Here is a 16,396-nt window from a genome sequence, read left to right as displayed (position 1 = left end):
CTACATGAACGAAAACAGGGAGTCATTCAGGGCTGCAACCCTGTTTAAAAAAAAGAAAGAAAAAAAAAAAAAGAAAAGAAAACGAGGCATCTTTGCGAATATTGTAAATATGTTTAGCCTCGTGTATTTAATAACCATATAGTTTTATACAAAATATGTCATTTTATAACATAGTTCAATGATATAAGCCATTTCACGTGATAAGAAGCTATGTGAATTTTCTCATTTTCTGTCAACATTTCTACTCTTTCCGTTTGTTTGCGTCTCCCTTATCCTTAACTCAAGGGTAGACTATGCCTATGCCACCAGGGAAAAGGTCTTCGGGTACAGTCTTTCCACAAACAGCTCTCGAGCGCTTATTGGTCGTGAGATGAGTTCTGGGAGGAGCGCTCAGCGCAGCCAAAAGGCAGAATTGGTAATTCGGTGAAAAAGTCCCTGTGAAGTGACGGATGCGGGAAGTTCACAGGTTTTCCCTATTCACTGACTTCTCCTCGTACAACATTTGCTTCTCATTCGCCTGCAGAGCAAAGACCTGAAAATCAGACTGGAAAGAAACTTTGGGTGAAAGTTTTGAGACAAGAGACTGAAGGAAAAGGCTGACTTTGGAATGCTTTGGATGTTTTTCTCGAAGTGAATTAAGACGTCTGCCGAGTTATTTTTTTTTATTATTTTTTTTACCTTATTTTTCTCGTTGGAGAGAGGGGTATGATGCAGGCGCGCTACCCCGTGTCTAGCCAAAGCCCTCTAGGCGTAGTGCCTTATATCACCGGAGATCAAGGCTTTTATCGCGCCGCGGCCGGAGGTGGATACACCGGTATGCCTGCGCCTATGAGCATGTACTCTCACGCAGCGCACGAGCAGTACCCCGGTGGCATGGCCCGCGCATATGGGCCGTACGCCCCTGCACAGCAGCCCAAGGATATGGTGAAACCGCCATATAGCTACATCGCGCTCATCACCATGGCGATCCAGAACTCAGCCGACAAAAAGATCACACTGAATGGAATCTATCAGTTTATCATGGAGCGCTTTCCATTTTACCGGGACAACAAGCAAGGCTGGCAGAACAGCATACGGCATAACCTGTCGCTTAACGAGTGCTTTGTTAAGGTGCCAAGAGATGATAAGAAGCCAGGTAAGGGCAGCTACTGGACTCTAGATCCGGACTCATATAACATGTTTGAAAACGGCAGCTTCTTGCGACGGAGGCGCCGCTTCAAGAAGAAGGACGTGCTGAGGGACAGAGAGGAGCGGGACCAACAGGGCAAGGACAACCTGGGGCAAGCGTGCGAGCAAGAAGCACAGCAACCTGTGAAGCTCCGGGATATAAAGACGGAGAACGGGGCCTGCACGCCCCCGCATGACAGCACTCCACCCCTCAGCGCTGTGCCCAAAACGGAGAGTCCAGACAGGAGCGGTGGGAGTGCGTGTAGCGGGAGTCCTCAGTCGCAAACGCCACAGCAGGCCTTTAGTATGGATACAATCATGACAGGACTTCGAGGGTCCCCGCAGCACGCGGCAGAGCTGCCGGCCTCTCGCGCCGCTCTACCAGGCTCAGTGTCTCTGACCTACTCGCCATCCCCGCAGCCCGCCCATTACAGTCCACCCTGCGGCCAGCCCGCCACTTATCACTGCAACATGCAAGCGACGAGCCTGTACACAGGGGACCGCGGCCACGGGGATGACACTTTACCGGAATACACAAACACAACAAGCGCCTCCTCTATCTCACACCCCCACCAGAGCTCGAGCCAGGAGAGCCAGCACTTGCAGCAGAACCGACTCGCACCCTGGTACCTCAATCAGTCCGGAGAGCTGGGACACCTGAGCGCGAGCTATCCCGGCCAGCAGCAGAACTTTCACGCGGTGCGCGAGATGTTCGAGACGCAGCGGATAGCGCTGAACAGCTCTCCGGTGACCGGAAGCAATAGCTGTCAAATGGCTTTCCCGTCCAGTCAGCCACTCTATCGAGCTCCCGGAGCCTTTGTATACGACTGCAGCAAGTTCTGACCAAAAGTTTTATGAATTTCAAAATTGTTTTAATATATATATTCGTATTATTTCCCATGTGTTTGTAATTTAAGGAAGCCTTTAGGTCAGTGAACTCGGGCTGATATGCGAGTTTGTGTTGGTAAGTAGGATAATTCCGCTGCACATAAACATTCTCTTCCCTGCTCGTCCATCAAGAAGGGATTCAAAGAAAATGTGTTAATTTATTTCATGTATAAGACCAGGTGGACCAACTTTTCAAGGAAATGTATTTATAATCAATTCAGTATAGAAAGGTAACGAGTGTACAACTGAGTTACAGTTTTTTCGTATACTTTTTGAAAATATCTAAAGTTACTTTTTGTTTAATAAATTGACGTCTTGTTGGAGTTAAACTCTCGAGTGATTTATCGATTTGTAATGCCTGTTGAATCCATTGTTTACTTAAGTGACTGTCAAAGCTTGTTATTGAGAGGCCACCAAAAGCACGGACTATTTTTAAAACGTTGTTTCAACGTTTGTCAATTTTCCTATTTTCTTCCTAAAATATTTCTTAGTAAGACACTCTTTTGACTGGGGGTTGGGGGTCAAAGGTTTAAAAACATCTGGAAATTATTCTGTGTCACTTACGCGTGCAAAAAAAAATGCATTTACTAACATTAAAAACACACCAAAATTGTAATAATTATTAATATTATTATTATTATACTTTGGTAAAAAATAACAAATTCAGTACTATAATGTCAAAGCAAACAAAAAGATAGGCTAATCTAGCACTTTAATTGACAGTCGCTTGTCCCATTTTCCCTCACAGCGTTCATTTTTATAATTTGATATAAACGTTCTTTATGTCATTTGTTTCTAAACTAATCATTTCGAGAAAAGGATAATGATTTCTTGGATTTTTTAAATCTATTTTTTTAGCTACTGAGATAAAACTTTCAGTCCTTTTATTTTATGCTGTTTAGTTGAGCGATTTTGCTCTGTTCTGTTACAAATGTTCTGTTGGCACACTGGAGTGAAATGCACTTTTGCAATCTTGTCTTCGATAGAAGTTTTCATCTGTAAACACATAATAGATTAAAAAGCTGATAAACAGCAGATGAAAGAATTGCTGTAGGCCAGACACGTTGAGCCAGCCATGTAAAATATGGGCTTGATAAATCAAATGATTAATTCAGCAAAAACCTCCAAACAAACGCATTCTAACTCGGTCTGTGATTTGTTGATATTATCTACATTGCTTTTTTACATATTATAAGTGTAAAACAAATGGGCTAGATACAAATTATTGGCCTATACGTAAATATGTTTTAACTCAAGCCATGCATAGGCCTAATCGTATTGTTAACTCATACCGACACAATCCAAACAACGGATTACCATTTTATTTTATTTTTTAAATGTAGCCTATAAGAAATAAGATTGATGATTTGCTGTCCTGCAACAGTGCACGCTTGTATTTATTTGCTGTGGTGTTTTTGTGATTACGTTGTGATTTAATAAGGTTTGTGAATAGGCCTCAAGCCTTAAATCCAGAGAAACGACTGAAGAGAAACAGAGGAAGAGAGATGGAAAATGACAGAAAGAAAGAAAGAAAAACAGGCTGTGAATAAGCTTTACAGCGTTAAGTATCTGTGCGTATATAGCAAGGTCAGCCCGAGGCGATTTAACTTCGTATGAAGGGCTTAAGTGCCAAATGCATTACAGGTGCGCGCGGGCAGTGTTAGGGGCTCGTGCCAGTGAAAAGGTGTCTTTGTTGTGATCAACTGCGTGTTTTAGGCTTGAGTTGCGCGCAAGGGGAATATGATACAGAAGAGAGAGCCTTTTGGTATTAACGTAACACGTTTTAACCAGATGCAGATCTCATAACATGCCTAAAGAAGTGTGATTGTTTGTGTATTTTTAGTCGACGAGTAGCCTATATCATGCGTGATATTCTGTGTAATATATAGGCCTATATTACCATTTACTTTGCATTTTGCATCTCTTTAAGTTAAATGCAGGACAATCTGTCCAGTTCATTTTCAATAGTTTTAAGTGCGTTCTTGCGAGGTGCTGCTTATTTACAGCCTCCGTTAACAGTTTGTGCTCATAAAAACAGTTTGTTGATTATTATGATAATGATAATAGCATGTAAATAATATAGATTATATTAACAATTATATTAATAACAATTTAAAAAATGTATAGGCCAAAAAAAAAAAAAAAAAAAATGAAGTAAAGTGTAGCCTAAATGCGCAATCCAAACTTCTTTAATAGGCTACTTCTAGATTTGATATTTGAATTTATAAATCTGTTTATATTTAACACAAATGTAAAACTATAAAAAAGGGTTTGATTAGGCAAACAACAAACGATATGAGGCCTGCGCTCAGGGCTAAATTACACACAAAGTTGTGAATTCTGTTGTAGTGAACATAGCCTATATAGGCTATGCTTAATGTTACTAACATTCATATCATTAAGTTACAGTAGCTATTAATTAACCTCTTTCTGATTTATACCTTTTTCCTTTTACTAGCCTATTTGAGCTAAATAAAATAAACGCCCATGAGCCATATGAGGAAACGCTTTGTGCCCAATTTACAAAAAAACAAAACGAACTTAAACTATTTATTTCACAATACTAATAAGCCTGGTAAAATTTCACGCATATTTTACAATAATTCAAAACCTTGTAAACAAAAAAACAATAATAAAAAAAATCTTGCAGTGCAAGACAATTGTAGCCTACTTAAATGTAAAGGATAACCCTCAAACTTTAAGAACAATATAATAATTTTCAATTAACTTTTCCAATTCAAAATGTCCAATTCCGAATTCCAAATAGAACTGAAGTGAACATAGGCTATAGCCTAATGCCGTGGACTGTGAGAAAGGTCGAGAGGATTATCAAGGCAATCTCTGCATGACGATGAAAAATAAACACTAGAAAAATACTTACCTAGTTATTTGAATACTTACCTTGAAAGAGTGGATTTAAACAAAATTATTTTCTTCCGCATGGCAAAAAAATCACAAAGGGAAAAATTGTGAGACGGATGAGAGTGAAAGTTCTTTGCATGATATCCAAATGTTTGTAATGCTTTAATGACAAAGAAAATAATTCCTGCTTTTCCAAAATATAATCCAGAAACAAAAACAATACCGGCCAAGGTGTGAGACTAATTAGTTATAGTTATAAAACTAAGCAAGTCCAGAGAAATATAGCCTAATAAATTTAATATATGATGTATAGGCCTAACAATATAAAATATAAGATAACAATTATTGACGTAGGCTATAGGCTAATTATCTTTAGACGAAATTAATTCTATAGAATGGTTTTAATAATATTTCATTTTTGAACACCTTCAATTCATGACTTTTGTAAGCAATCAACCTTTGTGAGCAAACCAGTTTTGGCAGAGGATAATTTGAGTTTTCTTTTTTTATTAACTCTCTTTTAATGTGTTGTGATGTTATTGACAGTTTCCAACAGAAAATATATAAGGCCTACTAATAAATTCAGAGACTTAACAATGTTAAGGTTTTCCACCTCCCTTAAAGTTTTATGATACTTTAATCAATTGGTTCAATTGAATTTCACGTTTCCCACTGCTTTTACGGGAACATCAGCTGGGTAGTCAAACAAAATACCAAAAATTTCCCCGCTCAAGCGTAAAAAATAAATTCGCCGGTAGGCCTATATATAATGTAGTTAGTGGCTGCTCGCGGCCTGTGCACCTGTATGTGGTAGAGCTCGCGACCCTGGCCAGTGGAAAAGTGCTCTTTACGCTCGCGGAACGGCGAGGCGCCGTCTGGTTTCAATCAGGCCCTCTCACACACACACTGGTGCGCTGTTGAAGGCGCTTAAATGGCTCTCTACTGGCTCGAGAGAGATGTCGTCTCAAAAACACAAATACACATACATCAACCGCCCCCACAATCGCCTGTCTTGTGGGGGTCTCAAAGACCCCACTTTCTTTAGACGTCGGTATCAAATGACCCTCAGTTGGCACTTCGAATAGACTAGAATACCTGTGGCCTCTTGAGTCAGATTTTACCGGGTTTTCTCTCTCCTCGCTTGAGGACACTTCAGCTGACAGAGGTCTCTTCAATCCGTTGTTACTTTGATGAGGACAACCGTGTCACCATTACAAATAAACACGACGGAGGATTTTCGCACACAGTGAAATGTCTTCACTGTCAGGGTTCAGTGGCCCAGCTGTGCCCGACGTCAGAGGTGATTAAACATGAGCTGCTTTACAAGGCCGAGTTACTGCTCCCTAAGCTGCGCGCGGTGGGCCGTGCTCGCGCATCTGGAATGAGGGACCGCGAGGCCTCGTGGACGCCCGTTTCTCTCCGAATACAAGAGAGCGGTTGTGTTCGGCGCGAGGGGCTCGATGACCGCCAGGCAACCCGCGAAAGCTGGCACGAGCCGCTTTCTGACGCATTTCACTATATAGGCTACAGCATTTAACTTCTGAGGCCAGAGAATGAAAATGAAAAGTTGACCGTTATTCTCAAAATGTTGTTTACTGACTTCAACCATGTAATCTCGAGCTTTCTACTCAGTAAGTCTGCAATAGTCTATAGCTAGGTCTATAGGCTATCTATGTTGTTCTGTTTAATATTGTAAATTATAGGCTACAAAAAGTAATAAATCACTGTTATCACGCTACATAAATGTTGGTTGAAATTACAAATTTACCAAACCTTTCAACATGTAGACCAGGCCTCAGGGAATGACTAGCCTACTAAATAAATAAATAGGCCAACATACCCCCCCCACACCACCACAAAAAACAAAACATTTAAACCTGTATTTGTCCCACCTCAAAATTTTTATTGAAAAAATAAAATAAAATAAAAGGTTAATCATTTTCATCTATTCCTAGTGTCTTTTAAGATGAAGTTTGAAAGCAAGCAGATCTAATTACCAGTACCAGAGAAAATATCTTGAAAATCATCTTGGACAACAAGGAGAAAAAAAAGGTTGAGAACCACAAACAGACTCTTTGAGAATTATTTTGTATTTTTGTTTTAAATAATTTTTAATGTTCCAGCCAATGGCTAAAACCGCAACAAAGACATTTAAAAAGCTCTACAAACCCTTTAATCCCTTATTTATATATATATATATTTTTTTTTTCATGATTATGAATAAAAACAGCTTTATAAAATGAATAAAAATCATTTAGATAGAAAAACTAAAAATCAACACGTAAATATGACCGTATTAAAGAATGAAGAAGGCAACACCGGGGACCCTCAAAACATAGTGCAAGTGAGATCAGAAAGCTGAATCAGGAGTGAAAACGATAGACGGAGGAAAAGAAATGCAGTTGAATGCTTCTTCTAGTGTTCGCACACACAAACACATGACAGCCGTCTCTGACAAGCATGGAGATGAAGGCGTGTAGAATCAGGCATTCGGGTTGTTCTTCATGAGCTCGACATCCGCGTCCACCATTTCTTTAACAAGCTCCTGTTCAAATACACATACAACGATTATTTCTCAAATTCGAGAGCGCTGGAAGTGACCCACATTATTATTTTTTTTTACAAAAACGCTCACCTCAAACGTCACACGTGGTTTCCAGCCCAGTACCTTAAAGGCTTTGGAGCTGTCTCCCTGCAAGAAGTCCTAGAAAAAGACCAAAAGAGTGTAAGATGAGGAAAAAAACAAAGTGAAAAAAAGGGGTGGTGGTTTAGTCCTCCTTTATAAACTGGACCTCCCAACCTGTATACCCCCCCCCCCCTCCTCCACACACACACACACACACACGCACTCTTCTTCACTCTCACACACCCACATACAGTCGCCAGCACCACACACACAGGTGTCAAGCTCCATGTCTCTGGGGGAAGGTGAGGGCCGAGGCAGGCCATCCATCCAGCACCCCCTCTTTTCCAGCCCTCTCCCAGTGCCAGAGCATGATGGATTATGTGACTCTTGTGGCCTAACCCCTTCTGTTCTCCTGCTGGGATGGCAACACACACACACACACATATTTTGGGGTGCTTCTCAGGGTGGCGGTAAAGGGTTTGAGGGTGTCCTTGCTGCTTATCTGATTACACAAGCAGCAAGAACACGAACACACACACACACACACACACACACACACACACACACACACACACACACACACACACACTTTTGTGCCTTGACAAATGGGAGCTCTTGTTCCAAAGCCCATGTTTTAATGTTGAACCCTGAGAAGTTACAGTCACAAACTCATGGTTCCATTTTAGCTCCAATTAAATCATTTAAATGACATAACCATACTTTAAAGTCTAATTAGCAAAATAGCATTCATTCATCAACATATGAAACAGCATGCAACCATCATAATCAAGACATGTATTAATGCGGCATATTAATCATAATTAGTCTTCACTTTTCTGAAAGCTAAATTAACATCAGCTGCTTTTGTCGCCCATCCAAGTCTTCACATGCAAACTACTACGGTACTGTGTCTTGACAACGCGAGTTTACAAAGCATTTGCAAGGAAAGAAAACAAGAACAGTTTTAATTCAATGAAACCGTGCGCATGTGAATCATTCGTTGTGTGCAATAGCTGTTGCTATTAAATACAAAGTCAGCAAGTCAAGACATATCAAAGGCACAATTTCACAGATTAGTTTCAAACACTGGGCGTTTTTGCTTGCTCAAAGAAGTTCTATATATTTATGTGTCAGGGATTATAACAGAAGCCGTACCTGCATATATGGCAAATAAAATGCAAAAAAATAAAAATAAAAGTGATAATCATCATCTGGGCGCATTTTTATTGTGTGTGACTGAACACTTGACGTAAAGGAATTCAGGACTAATGGAGAGACGGACCATGACACACATCAAGAAACTTTTGTTAAGTTATGGCATGACTACACATGACATTTGAGATGCATATTTGCATGCATATTTCAGTTTTTGAGACATGCTTCATGACAAAACAGCATGCTCAAACTATCTGTTTCACACACAGATTGAGCAACGGTCAACAAGTCAAAGGCCAAATCCACAAAATCAGTATGACCAGTTAGACAAAGCACTCAACAGTCTGTCAAACGTCTATTGATGAACAATAGATAATTAAAAGAATATTTTGAAATGATACTCAGATGGCATCCTATTTTCTAAATATATATATACCACGGTATTAAATTTACTTTACATGCAAATGTATACTTTTATATAAACACATGCTCAATAATTCTATTCAGCAAACATGCATTAAAGTGATCAAAAGTAAAGACTAAAACAAAGCCAATTTCAAATAAATTAAGTTCTTTTGGACATTCTATTCTTCAAAGAATCCCAAATTTTTTTTTTATATATATATATATATATATATATATACTGTATTTTTAGATAAATATTTTTTGGTTTCATGGTTTCCACAAAACTATGTTTTCAAAATGAATAATAATAAGAAATGATTCATAAGCATCAAATCCTCATATTAGAATGATTTCTGAAGGATCATGTGACACTGAAGACAGCAGTAATGGCTACTGAAAATTCAGCTTTGCCATCACAGGAATAAGTGACACTTTTAAATATTTTAAATTGTAATCATATTTCACATTTATATATTTAATTTCACATAATATTATTTACATAATATTTCATATTTATAATGGATTTCTAATCAAACAAACAGTCTTAGTGAACATGAGACTTCTTTCAAAAACAATTAAATCATACAGACCTTACATTTTTTAACGGTATTGTGTATATATAAAACAGATATCGGAACGTGTAAAAGAGACAAAAGTCAATGCAGAAAAACCTGAATTAACACAAGGGAGAATGCCTCTATCTCAAATTCTTGCTTCAAGAGTTTAATAAATATTTATCTGATCATGTAAACCCTCTCCAGCAAAGAGACACTGACACTAAGTGTCTGACACTTTAAATGCACGCGTATGCGAGAGACACGAGCAAGATGAATCCAAAAGTACATGGTGAAACCGAACAAGAAATCCACGGCTGTTCGACAGACTTTGCTATGTGCTGTGCAGTTTTGTGTGAGCGAGTTGTGTTGTTTGATGCAGGATGTTTAGGAGGGATCAAAGACTCCAATGATTTCCCTTTTCAAACTACAGCCAATCACAGAGCAGGAAAACTATATTAAATGCAAAAGAACATCTGAATCTAAATAACTTCAGTGCCAATGTGTTAATAGCCAGACTTGAATGACACGATCACAGCATTAGAGCATCAGTAAGAGTTACATGTACTCAATGGTGTGTTTATTACAGAGGATATGTATGTGCTTACATGTGGTATTGGCAGTGTGTTTGTGTGTTTACAAGCCTCGGAGAGCTGTATCTTCTGGAGCGGAGTCTACATGTTTTGGCAGAGTGACCGCAGCGGAGCTGAGCATACAAGAGTCCAGCCTGCCAGCATGTACATAATTCACCTCGTTCAAATGACCCAGAAACCTTTTCATTTTTCATCTCACCTGTTATTATGCCTGGGTGGGGAGAGAAAGAGAAGAGCTACGACAACTGAAAGGCACGACACACATGTACCTCAGTTAAAGGTATAGTTCACCCAGAAATTAATCTGACTTTTCCTCTTCTGCGGAGCATAAAATAAGATATTTGGACTGTTTTTGTCCATACTATGAAAGTCAATGGGGTCCAAAACAAAATTGGACTGATATTGACTTTTAATAAAAAATTATTTTGTGTTCCACAGAAGAAAGTAAGACATAGTTTTAGAACAACATGAGGGTGAGTAACTGATTACAGAATTTTTTTTATTTTTGAGTGAGCTATCACTTTAAAACTACTAGAATTATTATCATGAGCTCCTTCACATTTCCAACTCGTGTGTATAATAAAAAAACGTTCTTGTCTGGAGTGATCGAGAGTGAGAGAAGAGGAGGAAAAAGAGGACGAGACAGGAATGGCATGGAGAGAAAGGAAAATGATGATAAATTGAAAGCTCGGGGAGACGAGCTGTGTGAAAGTTAAAGAGCGAGAGAGGAGAAAGCATGAGGGAGAGGGAGTGAGGAATGCGAGGTGTCAGGAGTTCAGCAGTCTGACAGTGTGAGTAAGAGTGCCGAGAGCCAGAGTTAATTACTCAATCAAGATAACGAGCCTGGGACATGCCATTTACAGAGGGCAGCCCACAATTAACCTCCCCTCTCCCACTACACACAGAACACACACACACACACACAAGGAAATTATGACACATGGCACAAACCCAACATTGCTACACAAGTTAACACATTTTCAAAGTTTAAGACACCTGCAAAAAAAAAAAAAAAAAAAAAAAACTTTCTGAACTACTAAGGCCTGTGATCATTTTATTTAATGCTAAATAGTGTATTTATAAGTGTATTTCAAATTTTACTTTCATTAACGTAACTTTAAAAAAAAACCAAATTGGTGTAGGATCTGCTTTGAAACTATTTTACAATTACAATATAACACTAATTACAAAGAAACAGCAAGTAATACACTGTACTTTCTTATAAAACGTACCACAAAATATTCCAGGTTTATTGCAAGTTCATCTAAGTCTACAGCATTTGTGGTATAGTGTTGATTGTCACAAATGTTTTTTATGACCCCTTATGACCCCTTTAAAAAAAACAAACACTGGCTCTTACAGTAGCCCGTTTTCCATTACAGATTTGCACAAAACTTTTGCAATATTTTCTAAATGTCGATAAAAAACGATTTGCGAAATGACGGCATTTACCGATGTTATGCCACTAAAACGTTTTTTTTTTTCCCTCTCGCGATAAGTCATTCCAAAAATAATGTTGGTAGGTTTACATATTTTCCATTGGGCATATTTTCAATTCACAAGTTCAATTTGCGCAATTTGAAGGATAATGGAAACGCAGCTAGTGAAAGTGAATGGGGCCAGTCTACAAATGCTCTCGCAGAATAGTATAGACATACAAGACATACACAATAAGTGTGTTAACATGATTTTAGTGTAAAAAAACAACAAAAAAAAACCACATAACCATTTCTGTGTAAAGTTATAAACAACGACTTTGTTATCATGCCAACACAACTCTTAAAAACCCTAAAATGACTGTGAAAATTATCGAAACAGCTTTACAGCTAAGTTTTAATGTAAGTTGTACATTGTGGTTTTATAAAATTATAATCAAATTTCTCATTTTAAATCCTCCAAAAATAGGCTTTATTCACTGTCAATGCATACGTCTCACGTTACCTTCCTAACTTTTGCTTCTTTTGAAAGTAAATGTGGAACAAGCCGATTTTTTTTCCGTTGAGGTAATCAACATTACGCCGCAAATGCTTTCAATTCTTTAATGCTGCACATTTTAGTTCAGTAATAGACATCTATTGATGTAATATCTTCACTTTCTCTCTCAAAAGGGAGTGTCTTTCACCTCTAAACATAAATAAATATATATATATATATATATATATATATATATATATATATATATATATATATATATATATATATAAATTCACCTGTTTATTGAGAAGCTATACACTTGGCTTGGTTTTTAAGTGTTATATTCTCAACTCTCTTTCTTTTTTAAAAGCTCTTTCTCTCTCTTTCCCCTCCGTGGGGCCCAGGGTGGTTCCGCTCAGTCAAAGTCCTTCAGGAAATACCAGAGAGTAGGCCAGGGGAGAACGTACACCCCTCTCTCCCTCTTTATTTTTTTAGTTCTGTTCTCTCTCCCTCTCTTTTTCTCTCTCCCCGATGCATCAACGAGAACAGAGTGTGAGACGGAGTAGCACGGTAAAAGAAAACGTCCCGGGGCGGGAAGAAAAAGGACCCCACGTTTTTAAAAAGTGCCATGTAATGTTATGAAAGAGAGTTAAGCTCTACCGTAAAGTGTGAGGTAAATAAAAGTGGATGTATATACGGTCATCATGAGGAAAGGCTGTACGGTAAGAGCGCGGCTTTATTGCAGGTTTGAGTTCCACCTGGCACCCGGCCAGACTCTTTACAACATCATTCACACTCAACTTTAACAACTCTGACCTATTACACTGCATATCACCGTAAAACTGTCACACAGAGCCAGCCTCTCAACCACAGCAACTATAATACCCAGAAAACCCTAAAGACTGCACTACCCATAAAGCATCACGACAGACATCAGAGGCGAAAACTCCGCTAGAGGTGCCTTCAACGCACACATAAATCTACCAACGCACAAAAAGCATGCAGATCAGTTGGCCACTGAACTGAAGCCTGAAATAAAATGGATCTTGCATTCAAATTAAAAGCAAAGCTGCAGGTAAGTGATGATGCAGCTGTGTTTTGCATGCTGGTACTATGACGCTCAGCATGGGTCAGATAAGACAGACTCCTGCATTCACAGAGTGAGGGCCTCCATGTGTGTGTGTGTGCTGCTCACTACAGGATTCTTTTTATCTCGCTCCTGACCTCTGCCACAGAGCAGATACGATCAGCCCATCCTGATCCTTGGAGTGAAAGGTCAAAGCCATCTTTCATTCCAACAGAAACCAAAAAAACATAAGCATGCGCTTACATGTTACACAAACAAAGCACAAGCATACACTATATATACACATCATAATAATGCACTTGTGCCAATAATACCGTCTACCAACTTATGATGTAATAAATATCATGTAGTTCAATTGAATGCTATAGCAATTACAGAGTGCATGACTCTTGCATTGTCAATACAAGATCTTGACCAAAAATGAACGTCACAACATTTATTTCCATCAAGAAGTGCATCGATTTTTCTTGTATTGACAATGCAAGAGTCATGCACTCTGTAAAGTCTACTCCAGCACAGCCCAAAGACTTTCAACGAATTCAAGGTCTGGACTCAGAGGTGCCAATTCATGTGTGAAAATGATTCTACATGCTCCCTCCCAACCATTCTTTCACAATTTGAGCCTGATGAAGCTTGGCTTTGTCATTCTGGAATATGGCCATGACGTGTCTTCTTACATGGTTGTTTAAGAAATGAAAAGCTACACACTCCATTAATTAGGGTTAGAAGAACTGTTGCCAAAAAGGCTAGAAACATAATAATCACAGTAATAATGATCCAATCATAGACTCTTAAGCATTTGCCTATTTAAATCCAAACAGTGTGTGTGTGTGTGAGTATATATATATATATATATATATATATATATATATATCTATTTTATTTTAATTACCATTACTAGAATATTTTATTTGTATTATGCCATAAAAAATGACTAGCAAAGCCTAAATATGCTAATGTGCATTAAATTAATAGGCCACAAAAGAACAACCATCTCAAATCCAACTCTCTAAGAGAAAAGTGTGCACTGTGTCTTTGAGTTGCCAGAGGAAACATGTTGATTTATGTACTAATCTCTGATAATCCACATTATTCCATCATTATGTTGGGGCAATTCCTCAGGGTCGCCAAGTCTGTAAGTTGATTTGATGAAATACACACTGCTGGTGAACTGCAGTCTCTGCAGCTTGTGTTTTGTCTATCATCAGCATGCACGCTCACACTTACACTTATTTACTGTTCATTACATTTATATTCTTGGCAGACACATCCTAAAAGCATTTATATGCGTTCACACACAACTTAATACTTATTTTCAATAATCCTCATAGTATATGCCACCCCATAACACCATGTTCATTGAGACATTCTCAAATGAAAACCAATTTTCAGTTGAAATTACATCATATTACAAGGCGACCACAGCAAGGTTCACAACCAACCCCCCCACACACACACACAAAATATTGTGTCATTTTGAGATGTGCACACAAGTTCAGCAGGGTATTCATAAATGAGTCAGTGAGTGAGTAAACGGAGCAACTCGCTGTCTGTGGAGTTTGTTGCATAAATCAAAGCTTTTTACTTTTTAATTATGCCCTCTCTCGTGCTCCTTTCGCTCTCTCTTTCAAAATGAAAAACGAAAAGAAAAAACCATGAGGGTTTCCTGGGGACTGTCTGGAAAAGAAAAAGTGAAAAAAAGCAGAAAAAAAAAAAGTCTTTGGCTAACTTTGGTCCTCCTTCCCCAAAGTGCCTCATAAAAATGGTTTAAATCAGCATCCGAAAGAATGAAATGGATGTGCAAAATCATATTCACTGAAAGGCAGAGCTGGGACCGCAGGGTTCACGCAGCGGTCTCCAGCGGCCGTCTGGGGGACACATTCATCAGTTCAAGCTTTCACTATTAAACCCCCTCAATCAGCTAAAAGACAGACCGCTCGGTTCTGAAGTGTTCGTTATTGCACCCAATCCGCCTCGTCCTTGTGTATGTGCAAGAGGGACAATAAAAGCGAGCGAGAGAGAAATAAAAGAATGGCCACTATTTACTTTACACTGCTCTCCTGCTGTAAATCGTAAAAAGTTACCGAAATTCGCTTCGATATTTCAAGCTTCATTTAAATCGGGGTATTTCAGGCCTTAAAGCAAGTTAGCATATTATTTCAACGCGCGCGCACACACAGTTTCTTTGTTTGAGCGAGTAGATGGCGTGTGATGGACAGACAAGGCCAAGCGCATTACCTGTTTTTCTCATTGTGAAGCTAAAACTACGCATACCTCCTTAAGGAATGTGAGCGAGTGTGTGTCGACTGAAAGAACACATCCAGTAAAAGCGAGATGCATTTGCAGCAAAGCCACGGATGAAATCCTGCCCTACGCACACGCTTCCACGCAGATACGCTCGTTATGAGATCTCTAAAGGTTATGCAAATAAAGATGGCCGATTTGGGTTTCATCATTCGCTCGCAATTTACGCACTTCCAACCACAAGTTACGTCTGGCATGATAGCCATCACTCAGAGGCTTCATATGTTGATCTTGGGAATGATAATAATGCATGGAGCCATTCATCTAACAGCAGTTTTGGGTGTGACAGTTATTTTTAGCTCTAACGTGGGATCTTTCAGCCAGAAGATTTTTATCTGTCAGTAATTATGTTTTCATAAATCATGCAGGTGTAGTATAAATGAAAACAGATTAGAATGGCTCAAAAACAGCAGTTTGAGTGACGATTGAAGAGGGTCTCTTTGGAAAACATGTAGTGTATTCAACTCACTGCTTTCCTATTAATAGGTGTGTGTATTTCATTCAGTTACTCTCTTCAGGGGAAGCAAGTGTGCTGGCAAAGAGGACCAATTAAATATTACAGTTAAAAATGAAAGGTCCTTTTTCTATTCAGCCAGAATAAGTTATTTGATTAATTATATAGGCTTAATTCAACAGGTTTGAAACATGTACACATGTAGCCTGTGGACAACGTATTTGTAAATGTATCGCAAACACACACACTCTCATTCATCCTCAGAAGTGACCTGCACCCAGCACTGACACTTCTGCCTCCAGAGGAAATGCAGTGATTTACTTCCTATCACAGAGGTTAAAGGTCACATTCCCATTTCGCCTCTGTGTTGATGGATGACCTGTTCAG

At 38.9% G+C, this 16,396-nt stretch overlaps 2 protein-coding genes across 3 annotated transcripts in view; one reads left to right on the top strand and one right to left on the bottom strand.

The window, feature by feature from the left end:
- Window positions 1–437: 437 nt before the first annotated feature.
- On the top strand, window positions 438–2,584 carry foxc1b (forkhead box C1b). Its single transcript, XM_079889209.1, has one exon. It carries the CDS (start codon window positions 706–708, stop codon window positions 2,008–2,010), a length of 1,305 nt encoding a protein of 434 aa, XP_079745335.1. The 5' UTR covers window positions 438–705; the 3' UTR covers window positions 2,011–2,584.
- A 4,218-nt stretch (window positions 2,585–6,802) lies between these two features.
- gmds (GDP-mannose 4,6-dehydratase) overlaps window positions 6,803–16,396 on the bottom strand; it is a 64,893-nt gene continuing 55,299 nt past the window's right edge. For both annotated transcript variants that reach the window (XM_079888505.1, XM_079888504.1), the window contains 2 exons: window positions 7,553–7,621; window positions 6,803–7,462 (listed from right to left, as the gene is read on the bottom strand). In XM_079888505.1, the coding sequence (XP_079744631.1) occupies window positions 7,400–7,462; window positions 7,553–7,621 (132 nt within the window). In that variant the 3' untranslated portion in view covers window positions 6,803–7,399. The remainder of the gene's footprint in view (window positions 7,463–7,552; window positions 7,622–16,396) is intronic.

Source organism: Squalius cephalus, assembly GCF_949319135.1.
Source record: "Squalius cephalus genome assembly, chromosome: 12".
Taxonomy (NCBI): Eukaryota; Metazoa; Chordata; class Actinopteri; order Cypriniformes; family Leuciscidae; genus Squalius; species Squalius cephalus.
Note: the sequence above shows the minus strand (reverse complement) of the source record. Positions and strands in the feature narration are given on the sequence as shown.